Source organism: Asterias amurensis, chromosome 9 (assembly GCF_032118995.1).
Source record: "Asterias amurensis chromosome 9, ASM3211899v1".
In the NCBI taxonomy this organism is placed as follows: domain Eukaryota; kingdom Metazoa; phylum Echinodermata; class Asteroidea; order Forcipulatida; family Asteriidae; genus Asterias; species Asterias amurensis.
Window position 1 is genome coordinate 13,346,405 of NC_092656.1, and position 18,621 is coordinate 13,365,025.

An 18,621-nucleotide genomic window follows, 5' to 3' on the forward strand; every position below is an offset into this window, starting at 1 on the left:
AGTTCCTTCAACTTGCCCTGGTTTTTTGAAGTACCCCCTTGACTGGAAAAAATCCCAAGACTTTTAGGGAAATTCCTTGTAAACGCACCACTGTGTAAGGCATTGCTTACAAATGGGCTGTTTAGTTTGTCTTGTATTTTTTAAGTACACATCCTTAATGAAAAAGGACATTCAGTGAAATTAAACAAACCTTTGTAAGGTACATTGTTAAAATGTTGCAAATTGCTTATTTATGTAGGGCTTGAGTTTTATCGGAAACCTGACATGTTTACTGGACCAAAATTCCATTTCATTGACCAATAAAATATGAAAAAGCTTCCTGAACGAGTTTAAAATGCGCTGTAAGTTAATCCTTTTTTTTTCTCAATTTGAACAAGCGCTATAACATGTAAGAAAGGTTCACTCCATTTGTTTTTATGGGTATGTCATCACTCAATTGATTTGAACAAAACAAAAAGTGTTCAAATATTGACTTTGAGTCTGACGGGCTCAAAGTCAATATTTGAACAAACTCTTTTTTGTTCAAGACTCTACACAGTGAGGTGTTATGCTTCATGGTATTCAATTTAAAAAATCTTGTCTGGTCAAAAGTTTATCGGCCCGACTCAAAAACTACTGGAGCATGTGGCATGTGGTCCAGTGTGGAAATTCGGGCGCTGTTATCCTTTATACCTGACAAAAATTATGGAATGGCAAGGATATTTATTATTTTTCTTTCTTTCCCTTTTTGTTCTTACAGTGCATAGGAGCTTTTCCCAATGTGGCAGCAATCTTGGTTTAGTGGTCTTAATCAACCCAACATCTACTGAAGTTACCACTGAACTACGCAGTCTTCTCATCCACAATGCGTCCAACAAGCATCTCATCTATGGCGGCCATTGGCTTCAAGGGAACGGTGACTGGATTCTCCATAATGATACGTTCACGCTGAAGGACATTGCGGATGTCTTCAGTGAGCCGGATGTAGATGCTGCTGTCTTAAAAGCCTCCCAGGAAGAGCGTCAGACGCTAGTTGTCTCTGGCTGCCACTGGACGACGGCTTCCGTCACTAAACAGTCATTCACTAAGAGCCTGAATCTGACCATCAACCCACAGGAGGTGAAGAACGACAGTGCTGGTGTTTCCCTAATCATGCAGACCATACGCACCAACATGGTCATCCCGTCATCCTTCGAGCTCCTGGAACCACCCACTATGGGTGTTGGGGTCAAGTGTAAAATCACCAAGCCTACTGTGCTCATATTCCCAGCCGGCAAAGGAGACTGTGCCTTCTTTGCCGTCACTGACTTTAGTATTTTTCTTGGAGGAGGCTACTGCACCAAGAGCTGCTTCTGGAAGTTTGCCAAGCACCTGCATAGAATCGATGCCATCATGGCCCCCCATATGCAGCCAGATTCACTGATGGGTTTCAACAGTCTCTTGAAGAGGAAGATCGCAGAGCAACAGCTCGCCGAGCCAGAGAAAGGAACACCAGAGTATGAGGAGTGGTTGATCAAGTGCAACTCACCAGAGGTCGGAGTGGTTTTCTTGAATGCACCAGAGAACAAGAAGTCGCCAGAGAGTCTGGAACTGAAGACCATCAGCGAGGGTAACCTAACACAGCAGCTGCTTCAGGAGCTAGACATCAAACCCTTCTCCTGTTCCGCTAATGTAGGCAAGGTAATTGAACCGGTCACACTGTATCAGAAGGTTGGTATTGGCCGTCTTGATATGTTTATCTTAACACCGGTTCATGATAGCAAAGAATTGAAAGATTTCATGTTGCAATGGAGTGGTAATAAGGCATTCTCAAAAGTTAAAACAGGCATGAAGGTGAATGGGAAGGAAAGTGAAAGTCTAAGTTCAAGTGCTGTTTCTATCTGCGCTTTGATTGTCTGGCAGCCAGCCAACCAACACGAAGAAATTGTCAAAGTGTTGTTTCCAGGTAATGCTCCTCAGAGCAAAATCCTTGAGGGTCTTGACAGGCTGAAGCATCTGGAATATCTTAAACATCCTGAAGTCACTGCAGCTAAGCTAAGCAAGGGAGGAGCACAGCTAAAAAAGAAAACAACACGTGCTGCACCAGGAAAGTCTACGGCGAAAGCCAATGGGCCCTTATCTAGTGTAAATTCAAAGGGTGCGGCCAGTTCCAGTAACCAAGCACCCTGTACTGATGGTGTACACTGCAACACGCCCCCTCCTTGCACGGATGGAATACACTGCAACACGCCCCCTCCTTGCACGGATGGAATACACTGCAACACGCCCCCTCCTTGCACGGATGGAATTCACTGCAACACACCCCCTCCTTGCACGGATGGTATACACTGCAACACACCCCCTCCTTGCACGGATGGAATACACTGCAACACGCCCCCTCCTTGCACGGATGGAATACATTGCAACACGCCCCCTCCTTGCACGGATGGAATACACTGCAACACGCCCCCTCCTTGCACGGATGGTATACACTGCAACACGCCCCCTCCTTGCACGGATGGAATACACTGCAACACGCCCCCTCCTTGCACGGACGGAATACACTGCAACACGCCCCCTCCTTGCACAGACGGAATTCACTGCAACACGCCCCCTCCTTGCACGGATGGAATTCACTGCAACACGCCCCCTCCTTGCACGGATGGAATACACTGTGGGACCCCGCCTCCAAATGGCCAGGTAGACTGCATGGATGGAATTCACTGCAACACGCCCCCTCCAGACAATCGTTGTACTGACGGTGAACATTGCGGCACTCCTCCTCCAGAAGACAGCTACGCAGAGGATGCTTGTGGCAACTTCAAACCAATCGAGCCATACAAGTGCACTGATGGTATGAACTGCAACACTCCGCCCCCTGAAGATGGTGACGTGTGTGCGGATGGCTACAACTGTAACACACCACCCCCAGACGAGGAAGGAGCAATGGATACGCAACAATCACCAGTTGATAATGAGCCAATGGCGACAGTACAGGGAGATATTTGTGGGAATCTCATGGATAGAAACTTGCCCGAGAGTCAACAGGACATGAGTGCATTCACTTTTAGTGGCGCTTCTGCTTTCTGCAAGCCTGTAGATTCTTCTGGCTTTGGTGAGGGTGAGCAGAGAAGTTCAAATGGGAGGATGCCATCTGGAGAAATTTCGCCAAGTGATCAAGTTGAGTATGGGGATGACTCTTCTAATAATGGCTCTCCTGTCTTTGCTGTAGACACGGCAACAACAGCACAATCACCCGTGAAAGCAGACTTTGGAGATTATGCAGAGGAAGACCATGGTGCAGCAGCTTCGACACCGGACGACTTGGTACTAGCACAGGAGGATAAAAAGGACCAATATTATGATCATGAATCACCTCTAAGTGATAATCAAGATGTCATACAAGGAGCTTTTGATGATGAGACCCCTTCGCCAAGTGATGGTCCACATCCATGGGAACCACGGATTGAGTTTTCTTCTCCAGATCAAGAGCCTGAAGATAACTACCTGCTTGAGGAATCACGTCCTGAAGCGGAGGCCCATGAAAGCCAGCAAGAGCAAGCATCCTATGATGATATACAGATTCCACCTCCTGTTATCCCAGACGATAACCAGAATGTGGAACAAGGAGGTCAGCTTGAGCAGCATGAAGAAATAGCAGAAGACGATGAGGATACATCAGAAGCATCTCAAGCATCAGAGATAGAAGTCAAACCTAGTCTAGAAGCTCCACAAGAGTTTGAAATGAGATATGACGAGCTTTCACCCGTCCCACAGCCTGATCAAGTGTACAGAGAAGATATTGAAGAGGCAGACCAGCAAGAAGTTAATGATGAGGAGAAGAATGACACAGAAAGTGATATCAGAGATCAAGAAAGTCTGGGAGAGGTAGAAGCAACTCCTGAAGAGGGATCATCAGATCAAGGATTCCCTGAGGATCCTTACACTCAGGATGTTATACAACCAGGTTCAGAAGAAATGGCCAATCAAGAAGTCCTTATTGATACCAAAGAGGAGCCCCTTGAAGCAGAAATAAGAGGAGGGCCAATGTTTGAAATACCATCTACTGAAGGGCAGGTTGATGTCGAAGAAGAAGAAATGGAAATAGAAAACCAAGAAGATGGTGAGTCTCCAGCACCAGAGGAGGATCAAGTTTTAGATCAAGTCGTGCCAGAACAAGAAGAACAGATCGCCATGGCATCAGAAGAGCCAACAATGGAAGCGTGGAGCCAAGGGGAAAATCAGGAAATTAACCAAAATTTCATGGCATTCGGTGACATTCCGCCACCCATGGATCAATTTAGCCAAGACCCCGAAGAGGTGAATCAAGAGCCTGAACAGATGAACCAAGATGATTTCTTTCCTGGACCAGATCAGCCGGAAGCAGACACAAGCATTGTTGTTACTGAAGCAGAAACAAGCATTGTTGTTACTGAAGCAGAAACAGAAAAGATCATTTCTCGCACCGATTTTGATGACGTAGAAGAAATTAACCAAGATGAGTTCACTTCTGGACAAGGGGAAGTACATGAAGATCAACCAGAAGCATATTCTAACATTGTTGTTACTGAAGCAGAAACAGAAAAGATCATTTCTCGCACCGATTTTGATGACGTAGAAGAAATTAACCAAGATGAGTTCACTTCTGGACAAGGGGAAGTACATGAAGATCAACCAGAAGCATATTCTAACATTGTTGTTACTGAAGCAGAAACAGAAAAGATCATTTCTCGCACCGATTTTGATGATGTAGAAGAAATTAACCAAGATGAGTTCACTTCTAGACAAGGGGAAGTACATGAAGATCAACCAGAAGCATATTCTAACATTGTTGTTACTGAAACAGAAACAGAGGAGGTGATTCGTTATGAAGGTGAACATTTTGAAGAAGGTTTTTCTCAAGAGCAAAGGGTTGAGGATAGCATAGAAGAAGCAGGATACACTGAACAATTCCAAAACCAGCCTGATGTTGTCCAAACTGAACCAACAGAACCAGCAGAACCAGAGCCTGAAACTCTGGAACAGTCTTCTGTTGCAGCACAAGAGTTTTCAGGTACGTACATACCTGAACCAGTATGGCAGCCAGAAGCTTCTGCCCAGCAATCCCCAGAGCCTGAGATGGTACCTCAGCCTATTCCGGATGTCATCCAAGATGAGGAGCAAGTCCAAGAGGAGACATCACTGTCAGAACCTCTCGTTGATTCACTCTCAGAGCCTCTTTCAGATAGGGAACCAGATTCTCTTTCTGAACCTCTCCTTGACGAACCTATGGACCCCATCGTAGAACCAGAACAAGAACCAGAACCAAAACCAGAACCAGAACCAGAATGTGATATGACTCCCCAATCTGAGCCAGAACCAGCTGATTTGATGTTTGAACCTCCAGCACCAGTTGAGGAACCTGCTGAGATAATCTCTGAATTGGCTGCACCTGTCCAGGAGCCTCCTGAGGTGATATTGGAACCTCCAGAATCAGAAGATTCCTCTGAACAACTATTACCTGTTCAAGAGCCAGCTGCACCTGTTGTTGATTCTCCTGAACCTGTTATTGATTCTCCTTCACCTGTTATTGATTCTCCTGAACCTGTTATAGATTCTCCTTCACCTGTTATTGATTCTCCTGAACCTGTTATTAATTCTCTTTCACCTGTGATTGATTCTCCTGAACCTGTTATTGATTCTCCTTCACCTGTTATTGATTCTCCTTCACCTGTTATTGATTCTCCTTCACCTGTTATTGATTCTCCTTCACCTGTTGTTGATCCTGAGCCTGTATTTGAGCCCATGGACCCTGTCATAACAGTCCCTCCACAGCCAAGTCCTGACATTGAATCTAGTCAAGAGCCAACTCAAAGTCCAGTACCAGTAGTTGATATTGTATCTGCTACCCAGGCAACTGTTGCTAGTAAACCAGAGGTCAAGCAGAGTAAAGCTTCAGATGTTTCGGCCAAGGCTGCAACACCTGTTACAACAAAAACGACCACCAAAAAATCAACAACATCAGCCACCAAGAAGCCAGGAGAGAAGGCCAAGAAAGAAATCAGTAGCACGAAGACCACCACTAAAACAACAAAGGATACCAAGAGCGCTACTAAAGATGCTAAGAGCTCCACAAAGACCAAAGTGAGTACAGTGACAGAGAAGAAACATACTACAAAGACACAAACAACGGCACTGAAAAAACCTGACACTGTGAAGACAACACCCGTTGCCAAGAAGCGGGTGACAAGCACAGAGCAGAAAACAACTGCAGAGAAGAAAGTTCCTGAGAGAAAACCACTGGAGAAGAAGTCTCCGACCGAGAGGAAGACCATGACTGCGGAGAAGAAGCCAAGCAGATCCCCAACCCCCAAATCATCCACAACACCTACAAGGCCACAAGGTTTGAATGGAGACAAGACTTCTGTCAGACCATGGGAAAGGCAGACTGCTGCCTCTGCATCTAGGAGCAGTAGTAGCAACAGCAGAACCAAAACCAACGGCAGTGTAGATACCAAGCCAGGAGTAACAAAGAAACTATCTCCCACTAAGCTAACCAGTTCCAAGACCACGCCGAAGACTGCTCCTCAACGGCCAACAGGTTCAAAGCCTGCAGGAAACGGCAGCAGGAAACCAGCAGATTCTGCCAAGAAGGAAACGGAGAGATTTTCAAGATCTGCTCCATCTAAGACTGGTGATGGGAAGAAATCAGACAGCAGTAAGAGACCAACTTCTGCTAAGACAACGAGTGCAGCAGCCAAAACACCAGTAATACCAGTTAGTGGACCTCCAGTGTATGTGGATCTCACCTATATTCCAAATCATGCAAGTGAAGATTCAGTTAACCTAGAGTTTTTCAGGCGAATCCGGGCCAAAAATTATGTCATCAGTGCAAATGATAAGGGTCGCAACCAGCCGAGTACGACTGTCCTTGATGCTCTACTGGAAGGCAAAGCTAAATGGGAGGAGCCTGATGCAGAGGTCACCGTCATCCCGACGTACGATATCAATACCCTGCAAGAGTGGGAGCAAAAGAATCTGACCGAGCTGACCAATTCCAAGATCACCATCTCTCAGCCAGCCAGCCGAAGTGTTGTTCAAATGAAAGATGAAAACTTCTTCATGTACAAGGTGGAGTTTTGATGTAACTTCAGCTAAAGAAATACACACACTTGATTCAAAGCAGCTTCCCTGAAACTCTTTCATTTGTTTGATGTACAAAAACTAAAGCTTGTAGAATCATAAGTAATCAATTAACTTGTTACGCTAGCATGAAATGTTTCCTTTTTTTGCCTACTTCAACATTAAAGGTAATTTCAAAACTTGAAAGTGTATAAAACCTGTATTTCGTATTTCAGGTTTGCCAATGTTTTTTTTTTATATGATGCTGAATCTTCACAAAAAAGCATATAGGTTAAACAAAATTTAAATTAACTTTTTACATAAACTACATTGTGTACTTAAATATACCGCGTAGATGTAGTTTCTAGTTCAGTTGTTACTGGTTGTTATAGGAGTGTAAGCTTGGTTTATTCGGTTAATTGTGTTAAAAAGTTAAAGTAATTAATGTATGACAACTCAAAAGTAAATGAATTTAAGATGCAATGTTAACTCAATGAATCACGTACGCTTATAGAATGACTTGCCATAAACTTTACAAAGCTCTTGTTTTATGAGAAGCTTTTTGTTGTTACATAGTACAATTAATAACAACTCTCAAATACCATTTGAAATTATAATAATTTTCGCAAAGAAGTGTGAGTTTTAATCACTTAAAGTGGTTATATGTTTTTGCCTCAGTTTAAGGTAAATCTCAAAAAGTTCCACAGTAAATATTGTTGGACGATTTGAGTTAGATTGTTAAGTTCCCTCGGCTGAAAGTTAAAACCAGGGCCCAATTTCTTAGAGTTTTTTAAGCAGCAAACATTGCGTAGAAAAGTTCTACTGAGCAAAAAAAGTTGCAGGATACCAGTCAAAACTGGTACATGTGGAATGTGGTTTTTTTGCGGCTGGTAACCTTAATTTGGTAAGCTTGGTGTGTTCTGAAGCAAGTCAATGACCCTGTTTGAGACATGCTACACATGTTGATAAATATTTCAAATGGGTTACATTTCTCTTTTCAAAATAACCAGGAATTTCCTGTCATAAGTATTCAACCACATACATTCCTACATAATCGCCACATCGAATTGAAATTTTGTTGTAAAAACAAAGTGAATATGAATTTAGAATGACGTGCAGCCAACAATGAAGAAAATAAAATAATAATAAATTGGGAAGATGCATGAAAGCCTCTAGAGTGCAATCATAAACACAAAATGCAAATGTGAAACCAGTAAATAAATGTAGCATTGTATGGCAATTTACAGACCAGAGCTTTTTGGCTCTATAATAGAAAATAACCTGCAATTGTAATATTTTTAAGCTCATCGTTTTTAGATATATTTTTTTTTATTGTGCAATAACTTTCGCCTGCATATATAATCGCTAGCAAACTGCTTTTTAAACAGAAATAAAAATCTTCTAAAATAGAAGAAAGCTTTCGAATTTCTTCTTCAAAAACAAATGAAAAAAATTTGAATAAACAAACAAACAGAAAAATTAAATGTTCAACTATTAATGTTGCGTAATATGCATGCATGTGCTTGATTTTAAGCATCATTGTAGATAGAGTGCTAGTATATAACGTTATGCAATGTCTATTTCATGTGCCTTTAACAATGTATATGGTATATAATCAGCCCCAGTGATGTTTAATAGTTTTTTTTTTGTATTATGAAGGGAAGAAAATACATAAGATACCAAAGTTTGTGTATGATTTAAACGTTGTGCAAATATCAAAACAACCATACAGGGTTAAATCTCAAGGTCCAATGTGACTTGGGGAGAAGTAATTTTATTAAACTTTTTTTGTTATGTCCACATTTATTTATGTTATGAGTATGTGGAATGGAATGTTGGGATCATTTAAACATGGGTCTGAATTCAATTGTTTAGTAACCAGAATCATAATAGAAGGTATACACCTGAGTACATGTAGTCTAGTTGTCCAATGGAAGTGCAAATGTAAGAGTTTCCCTGTAATTATTTGTCAGTTGTGCATGATTTCTGTTTCAGTACTGTGTAAAGTGTTATTAAAATAAATACAAAATAAAAGGACAGTCGAGAGTAATCAGACAATGGGTGTGCCAAAGAGAAAGTACCCGAACTTTAGCTTTTTATCCAAAAGTACATAACATGTACCTGTTTAGACTTTTATTCAACTAAAACAAATGATAAAACAATGTGTAGTTTTGGTTTCGCTGTGTAGGATTATGACAAAAAGTTGTAAACTTTTAAGTTATATATTGCAATTGTAAAAAAAAGAAAAAAAAAAGAAAAAGAAAAAAAAAAAGCAGTACATGTAATGACATGTTGTGGAGTTAAGTAAATTGTATTTGTAGTTATTAGATTGGTGCAGGCTTAGAATCACAATGAGTGAGCCAATGCTTTCCTGAGAAACGAAGCTTCCTTTTTTAAAGAGGCACCAGGACAACAATGGCTCCTTTGTTGATCTTCTGAGCCTGCCTTTGTATGACAAAGTATACTAGTAGTTTAAGTGCATTGTGTAGTATTGTTAAGTGCATGAGTTGTTTATCTAAATGGAACAATAGTTGCATAGTTTTAATTATGCATGTAATTTTGTCTAATCAATATATCTTAAATGGATATACCCTTTCATTACACGGTGAGAAAAAGGTAAAAATCTTTCATGTACATGTGTATAAAAAAAGTTACCAATACGTAGATAAAAGTTGTCACAAATTCTGTAAGCCATTTGTGATTACAATGTGAAACTCAAATGTTATTACTTAAAGTTAGATCAGAGCCTCGACACGTAGTTTTTTAACTGGTACATTAAAAGGAACACGTTGCCTTGGATCGGACGAGTTGGTCTTTGAAAAGCGTTTGAAACGGTGTGTTATGAAATACATATGGTTAAAAAGATATTTTAAAAGTGGATCAGTACTTAAAAATTATCTATCTCGCATTTTCATTTCCTAAAAAAAAGGTTTCAAACACTTTTCGAAGACCGGTCTTTGAAAAGCCAACTCGACCGGTCCAAGGCAACGTGTTCCTTTAACACAAGAGTCCACGCCTAAACCTGGTTCAAGTTTACACTGCATTAATACTGCATTAATTGCTCTGTATTATTGGATGTATGTCGGCGTATGTATGTCGGCGTAGTGTGTAAAGCGCTCACCTCTCACTAATGAAGCCCTGGTTCGATTCCCGCCTAAGGCCATATGCGTTGCTCCTCTCCTTTGCCACGAGCGGAGGTTTTGCTCCCTCAAGACACTTTCGATCTGTGGCGGTGCTCCGTGGTCATGGGTCGATGTGGCTGGCTGCCACCCTTGAATGCCGGTGGCTTAAACACGTTGTAGCCGCATCCTTCGCAGTTCAGCTTCTCAGCTGCTTGTAAGGATGATTAGCCTCCCAAATTATTTTTGTTACTATCACCTATTACCAACAAAACGTTTTTACCAAAACTTACTGCAAAGTAGTAACCTAATTGTACAATTGGAAAACAGATCTATGCTTATTTGACAGTTCATCTATATTCAAACTCAGTAAACTTCAGTAACCTAATGGTAACTGCACTAGAAGCCATCCCTAAAATAACGATTTTAAAAACCTGCTGTAAAAAAACTGCACTATAACTTAAAAACTAATTCTGCTTAAAGAAATTGATATGAACGATAATATTTATCAAAAAAAAAATTCCACTAGCTCAGAGCGGCAGCAATATCCATACTCACTGGATAATATACCTAAAAAAGTACATTTCCTCGCTTTTAAAAACAGTTTAGCAAAAGGTTATGGACAGCGTTGTTTGTTTGAAGAACCCTGAATTCACTTTCTTACAAAACTGAATCATACTGGATGTTGGTTTCCGAGCAGGATGGTTCTAAAGTGTTTTCATACTGTATGAGACTAAGTCTGGGACCCAGCGGGGTCCACCGGGACTCACCGGGATCCACAGGGATCCACCGGGAATGGAGGATCCATGAAGAGGCAGCTTTGCATATTCATGGATCCCTCCCATCATGCCCAAAGGGCAGGGGGACGTGGGTATTTAATAATGTGTTTGCCATATATTTTATTACCTGCGGTAAAATGAGCTGTAGAAGTAACATTATACAGCATTCATAAGTCAATGTTATGTACAGTCAGTCAGGGCGGCAATCATTTGGTCATATCATCATGCCAGCCACTTGGCATCTCATTTGTCTGGTCTGAAGTGACATTCCCAGCATTTGATTAACATAAGCATGCTCATTGGGAAGTAGAACGAACATTCAGGGAAGGTGGATTTGATTTCCTCCTTGATGCTTGATGTGATATACTGTACACTTAGACACCCTTCAAGGGAAACAAAACTATAGGAACCTTTTTAGCAAATTAAAAACTGATGTGGCAGATCTGACAGGTTAACTTATAAGTCTAATGTCAATAAGTACATACTGCTAGCATCATCTGTAACATTTATTTTGATTAAAAAGGAGCAGAATAAGTCTCCTAACAGGTGGCATCGCTTTGTCTCAGCTCGGTTGTCGTATGTGTTCACGGTTGCCATGGTAACTCAGCTGTTTCAATTGACCTGCAGAAACCATGGGGCCTGCACATTTAGATAATACATACATGTACATATAAACATCTTCCAGATTTAACATGCAGATGTACATATTGTGCAGCTTTTTGTTGTGAAAGTTTAGGCTTTTGTGAAGAAAAAAAATGTTTTTGCTCACAATCAAAGAGTGTGCTGGTACCCATTGAACATGTTGAAGAATCAAAATCACACAATATGCTTAGAAATATGTGTAGTTAAAGTACATGTATTTGTATGCCAAAATAACATACAATGATTGCGGTTTCACTGTTTCTGGTAAACATTACTGTTCAGTCTGTTGGTGACAGTCTAAGGTCTCTTATGTACAAGTGAATTGTCTTGTTCAAGCTTTTTTTTTTTTGATCATAATAGACAATGAAAACAATTCTTATAAAGAAGAAGAATTGATGATAGATAGATCTATTATATGCAATGGTGATATATTTCATGATTAGTTTTGAAAGTTTTGTTTTGACATATTGAGACTAATTTTCAGAACTGAAACTAGACTAATTATACAGGAAATGAGGGTAAAATGATAAGTAAGACATGTTCATAGTCAGGGTTTGGGATAATGGTAAATTGTTTCACACACCAGAATTCAATGAAGAAAACGTGCAAGTTGTACTAACATAGTAGCTTGAATTGAACATTGGTTTGTTCATTACTTGGTATAAAATCCAGCAGGAGAGGGCTATAATGTACCAAGGTGACATTTTCTAGATCATACTTCTGTGACAAACAAAAACAGTTAATTTGGGTTGAACATTTGCCAAAAACAAATTTGCATTCCTGTTTGCATTAGATTTCTTCAACATGTACAAATGGAAAGACAGCTTTTTGTATGTGTAACCAACATTAGTGAAAGTTTTTTTCATATTTTAGTCAAACAGATGATGTCTGCACAAAGTTGGAACACAATGCCAAAGACTGTTGTAGGAAACTAGCAACTGAATCTTTTAGATATCTGATAGAATGAAGTATACAAGGATAGGGGTAGATCTTTAAGATATCTGATTGTATAAGCTATTCAAAGATATAGGGGTAGATCTTATGAGGATGTGATTATAATATGCAATATTTGATAACAGATCAATTTGAGGTATATATTTTTTTCTTGTACTGGTTTACGATTGTGACAGATAAATTCAACATGGCAGATGTGTTAGGGGTAGATACTATGTAGTCAATATTGCTCTGTATGTGAAGTAATTTGGTATGTATCGCTGGGTTTGAAGTCTGGCAAACCATTCCAGTAGACCGGTTTGGTAAATTCTAATTACGTTTGAGGTGAATGTTAATTGATTGTGCTTACAAAGCTGAACTTGGAATGAAGGATGTTCATTCGATTGATTGTTCATTGCGAGGCATAATCATGTTGTGATAATGTGTAGCTATGTACTAATTACATACATGCATATTGCCCGAAGCAGGATAGGCATGTTTTCCTTGCCAAGCTAGACACATGTACATTTATTGGCGCGTCATCAAGATTGGTTCAGGGATGTTTTTGCAGCCTATAGACTCTTGTGGGATAGACTCGTCTCTTGCACCGCATTTGGTATATGTGTGATTAGCCAGACTGTAATGATTTTTGTAACATTTCAGAGCTTGGCGTTCTACTTTGGGATGTTTGGTCTCAGCACCAACGATTGTAGAACTCCTTTTTAAACAGACACTAGGTTTAAGCATAGAGCTTCTTCTTATCGATAAGAAGAAGAAGCACAGAGTTCTATGGATTAAGTAAAAAATAATCCCCTAGACTGCACAGGGGATTCCCCTCAGTGTGTCAATCTGCTACAGTCTTAGAGCGGCTAAAATTCTGTATGCCTCTCTTTAATTAGCTACACATTGTACATTGTATGGTCACTTCTTTAAAAATTGAGTTTTGGTTTATAAAGCTAATAGTATGTACTTCACTCACTTTCTCATGATTTCAGATTTTGTGGTGATATTAGCATGAAGAGTTAGTTGCCTTTTGCAGTTACCTTTTGGTTGAATTTATGGAACAATAGTAGTTATTATTTGTTTTACTCCTGTATTTGCATTTCTCTTCACTACAGCGAGTTGATAGTTAACTACTTTACAGTATCTTTTAGATTTTTACTCTTTTATGTCTTGCCAGATTAGGTGGAAAGTTCCTCACTTCCTCTTACTTTGCTTTGCCAAAAAAAAATTATTTCCATGCAATAAGTCAAACTTGTACATATTTTGTTCAGATACGGAGAGAAAATTGTTTATAATTTGTTACATTTTTGTATTGAAGCTTTTATTTATTTTTATTTTTTGCAACTCATTTAAAAAAGTGCGACAAAAGTTATTTAGTTTTTCTTGCCATGTTGGAGTGCACAATGCAGAAATATAATTACGATCATTAATAGTTTGTATCCCCAATTATTTCACAGTTGGTGTTAATTTTCATGGAGAGTCATGTATGTTGACGGCTTTGTCTGCTGGCCATCTTAAAAACATTTAGCAATAGCTCAAATAGCTTCTGCTTAAAGGGAGGTTGTATACCGTTGGGTATTACTCCAAAAATGAATGACAATCTGACTTTGTAACTAGCCTTGCAGCTGTTGAGAAACACTGGTCCCTTAAAAGGAATGTGGGGTGGTTTTTTTTGAGAAAGGGATTCAAAAAACATTTCAATCTGAGAAAACGTTTCTGCATGAAACGTTTCTCGGATTGTTTATTCCAATTCTGGATTGTACTGCCTGTGTGGACTGGACTAACCACTCTTTATACTATTACATTAACCTGTGAAAATTTCATTTCGGAATCCACTCCGAAATTAAATATTTCACAGGTTAATGTTATTGTACAGAACTACATTTATGTAAAATTAAAACATTCAAATGGTTCCAAAAACCAAAGGTATAGTTTGCCTTTAAGGATGTTTAAATGCACTGGCCTAAATCATGTTGCAACACTTCTGACACAGACGGTAACACTTACAGTGAGGCGTAGGCTTCAAATGGTAATTGATGTTCCTGCGTCAAATGTTAATCTCTTCCATTGAGATGGTATTTTCTATCAGGGTAGATCAAATTGTTGTTTTTCCCCAGACTGTGGAAATCATGTGCAAGACAGAACAAATATAATTCAAAGGTCACTATTAATCAGTTTAAGACGAAATTGGTTCTTCATTAAGTAAAGTCGGGAAGAGGACTGGTTCATTAGAAACATAATGTAACAAACACTGCAGTGTAATCATTTTGTGGAAATAATTGTGATATATTGTTAGCATAATTTGCTAAGCAACAGTGCCACTATCTGAAAGTTACCAATTCCAAAATATATGTCTCTTTATCTATGATGTAACCTTATGTTCAACTATATCTATACCCTTGTTATAGCAAGGGCAATTTAATTCTGATTAACATTTAAATCTTTCAAGATATTCTTATAGGTTGTCGTAAGAAGCAGCTTTTAAAATGCAGATATTTATAATAGCTGTGATGGCCAATGTCATGGTAGCGTATCCCCACTGCTTGGCTGTAGACAAAAGCACTCATTGAAGCAAACAATGAAAATAAGCCCTTTCTTTGTAATTCCAATATCTGGTTGTATAATCTTGACCTTGCAATGAGTGGATTGCTTTATGATTAATGCTTTGATAATGCGCAGCCGTTTAATTACATTTTTGTCACATATATTATCTAGTAAGGCTGGGCTGTTCCCAAAGGCCGACCTTGGTTGTGTGAAGTGAAACTGAAACACATTTTCAGTAATTGGTTTGGTACCGGGTTGTGAAGATGCATTAATGAAAACAATCTACTCTCCCATGGTTATAAAACAATTCACACTTATTATCAACATTTGGAAACCAAACAAGGAGGACATGACCTTATTTTGGACCTTGATCATGATGCAGCCATCTTTGTCTTGTTCTCTGACTACATGGTTACATTTTCTGCTGTTATTCACAGTTTATATGAAAGGAACCAGGCTACACATGTAGGTTTGCCTTCCAGTCTCTATTTGGTTAGACTGGATCCGAGTTATGGTTACAGCTAGGGCTGGTTATAGCTGCACCATCATGTTTTACAGATGACTTCCTAAACATCACCCTGGTCCAGTTGTTAGACTGCTGGACTTGCAATTACAAAGTGGTGGGTTTGAATCCCCTAAGCTAAACTGCTGATTTCACAATGACTAGAATAAGTATTGTCACCTAGTTGCTGAATCACAATTTATGGATTTGTGCAATTCATAATCATAAACCAATGTTTGTATGAGACAGATTGGCTGTGACAACATGTCCTTATCCCTTTTTTGGTATTTGTCGAGTTCCCTTGAAGGGAAGATCATCAAAACAAACAAACAAACAAACAAACAAACAAACAAACAAACAAACAAACAAACAAACAAACAAAACAACAGCCTTAGCAACAGACATAGCCTTAACTGTAATTGTAATTCTGATAAGGCCTTACAAAAGCAAGATGGCAGAACTATGAGAACAGTATTTTTGTAATGTGGAAAACACTGGCAGTTGTGTGGGCGTATTCCTTTGACAGCTGTGTGGGCGTATCACTTCTCCGAAGACAAAATTAAACAACAAAACGGAAGACCAAGTTTATCTCATGCTTAGTCAGCATGTCATTGCTATAAGAAATACATTTTTGTTGTTCATGACAGGTGATGCTAATTGTGAAATAGATAGTGGGAATGCCAAAGTAAATAAGCGGCAGTTGTAAAATGTACAAAGGGCATTTCCATTGCTTAGGCCTACATAAATATTACCTTTCAACAAGGAAGTCAGTTTGTTTATGATGGTTAAGTTGGCTGTGTATGCCGGTTATGCCAATAGTTTTTATCTACTAAGGAAATAACTGTTTCACTCTTTGTGTAAAAATCAAATCGGAGGTCATACAAAACTAGTGTTTCCGTGTTTTGTAAACCTTGTCAATGGTATTTAGCGCCATCTTGTTTTTGCCATGCACATTTATCAAACATTGCTTTTAGATACAATGGATTACATATTATGTGCACTGTTTGATTGCCGAGGGGCAATGGTTAAAATTTACCATTGGGTACAGTCAGGGTTAATTTAAGATGGCGCATATTGCCTTGGAAGGCAGGATTTCAATTAAGCTAAATCTTGTTCTGTACACTTAATTGTTTTCACATATTGCATCATCACAGCAGATAAAAATAAGTTATGTATGAAGTCATATCACTCTGTAAGCTGTTTATGGTGCCAAAAAACATCACAGCGAGCATATAAAGGAAAACAATTTGGTCTTCATGGTCCGAAGGCAGAATGAAAAACTGATCCATAAGCAGTTTTACAATCTGTCTGGGTGTGCACAACAAATTGAACCAAACAACTACGTGTACATGTATAATTCACAAAAGTGTGCTTGTTGCACTTATTCAGTCGTCATAGGGTACTGTACGCAGCTCAGTGCTCTGTGATTTCTCATTCTTTATTGGAGACTGTAGTTCTGTTTTTGCAAATACATACAAGCAGTCCAGTGGAAACACTCTTACTCTAAACAACAAAACTGATGTTCTTGCAGGGTACAGGAAAGATGAATCCTGCATTTTAACCCAAACATTTAAGTGTTATGTAAAGACAACTCTTAATTGGTGAAACCTTCGTTAAAATAAAGCCCTTACTTAATTAAGCCTGTATTGTATAATTAAGCCTGTATTGTATAATTAATGGTTTAGTCTAACTTGAATGATTCTTTGTGTGTGCTTATAATTGCTTATGTAGCATGTCAACCAATGTAAAAGCACATTGCATGGCAGAATAAAGTTTTAAAAATGCAACATTGTACTTGCTTAATTAAGCCACAGCGGAGTGATTTGTTGTGTTTGTTGTCTCAATGTTGTCTGATAATTCTAGGTGAAGGAAATTTCTTTCAGTGGAGTCTCAGAAAGGATCGGAAGGAAAGTTCAGGGGGGGGGGGTTTGTGTGAGGAAAACCCAAGCCTTTTATTCTTCCCAGAGTTTTATTCTCTGCCAACCAAAAATTCATTATGTTGGGAAAAAAACCCGTTTCTTCATATTATTATATAAATAAATCATTCTTCTTTAGTGATTTCTTTCGCAAGTAGTGATGATATCGCTCACAGAAGTACCTTGAGTTATATAGCTCCAGGGGTAACACAAAGAGGGACATGACGTTTCAACAAACCTCCTAAATTTCTTAAGCAGGATGAAACGCTGGCTCTACAAAGCTTTACTAAAGTGTCTGTAGTCAACAAAACAATTAGTGTTTTAGTCTTTTTTAAAAGGAACGCAACGTGGTAAACTACAAAGGCGAGCAGCATATTTCTGGCAAATTTTGCAGTTTTAGATCATTTAAAAGACCCCTTTCACCTGATATCTCAAGCTGTATCGGCACACCCACTGATGTCAGATGAAGACCTATGTTTGTGCGATGCATATACACACAAGCATCTTCTCATTTTATGACCTCGGTGGAGGCAGCCTACATATGCAAGGAGTCTTAAGATAAACCTCTATTGTACTCTGCCAAAAATTTTACTCCTGAAATTAAAAACAATCTTTTTTCAAAAAAATATTTTTCTGTCACTCGACTCGGTAAATTGTTTTTGGGTGACACAAAAAAAGTTTTTTTAAATAAGATTCTTTTTCTTATTTTAAGAGTACCATTTTCAGCAGTGTAGTGCATCCTCCTTTCACATCCCTGTGCATGCGAAAAGTTTTGTATAAAAGGGGACCAGACTAATTGTCCTTCCACCCATGAGATTGCTAATGATGATAGAATGGGGGGGGGGGAGAGAAATCCCCATCATGGCAGATTGAGGTTTCTCTTCAAGGCAATTTACAGGCAACCAGTTCCAGGTAATCTCCAAGCAGATGAGGCATTCACATTTGAATCTTCACTTATTTCTCTTGGGGGCTCATAATAAAGACATACACGTAGTTTGAAAGATCGTTCATGTTCTGGTGGTTAAACCATCTGGGTGTGGGTTCGAGTCCTGGTGTAACACACTGGCGCCCTTCACCACTGTGCGCTGCAAGATGTCTTCTCTTCACCCAGGCCTTTGAGGGCC

At 39.3% G+C, this 18,621-nt stretch overlaps 1 protein-coding gene across 1 annotated transcript in view; it reads left to right on the forward strand.

The window, feature by feature from the left end:
• Positions 1–17,372, forward strand: part of LOC139942338 (uncharacterized) — a 53,342-nt gene extending 35,970 nt beyond the window's left edge. The window contains exon 3 of the mRNA XM_071939170.1: positions 740–17,372. Coding sequence (XP_071795271.1) covers positions 740–7,080 — 6,341 coding nt within the window. The 3' untranslated portion in view covers positions 7,081–17,372. The remainder of the gene's footprint in view (positions 1–739) is intronic.
• The last annotated feature ends 1,249 nt before the right edge of the window (positions 17,373–18,621 follow it).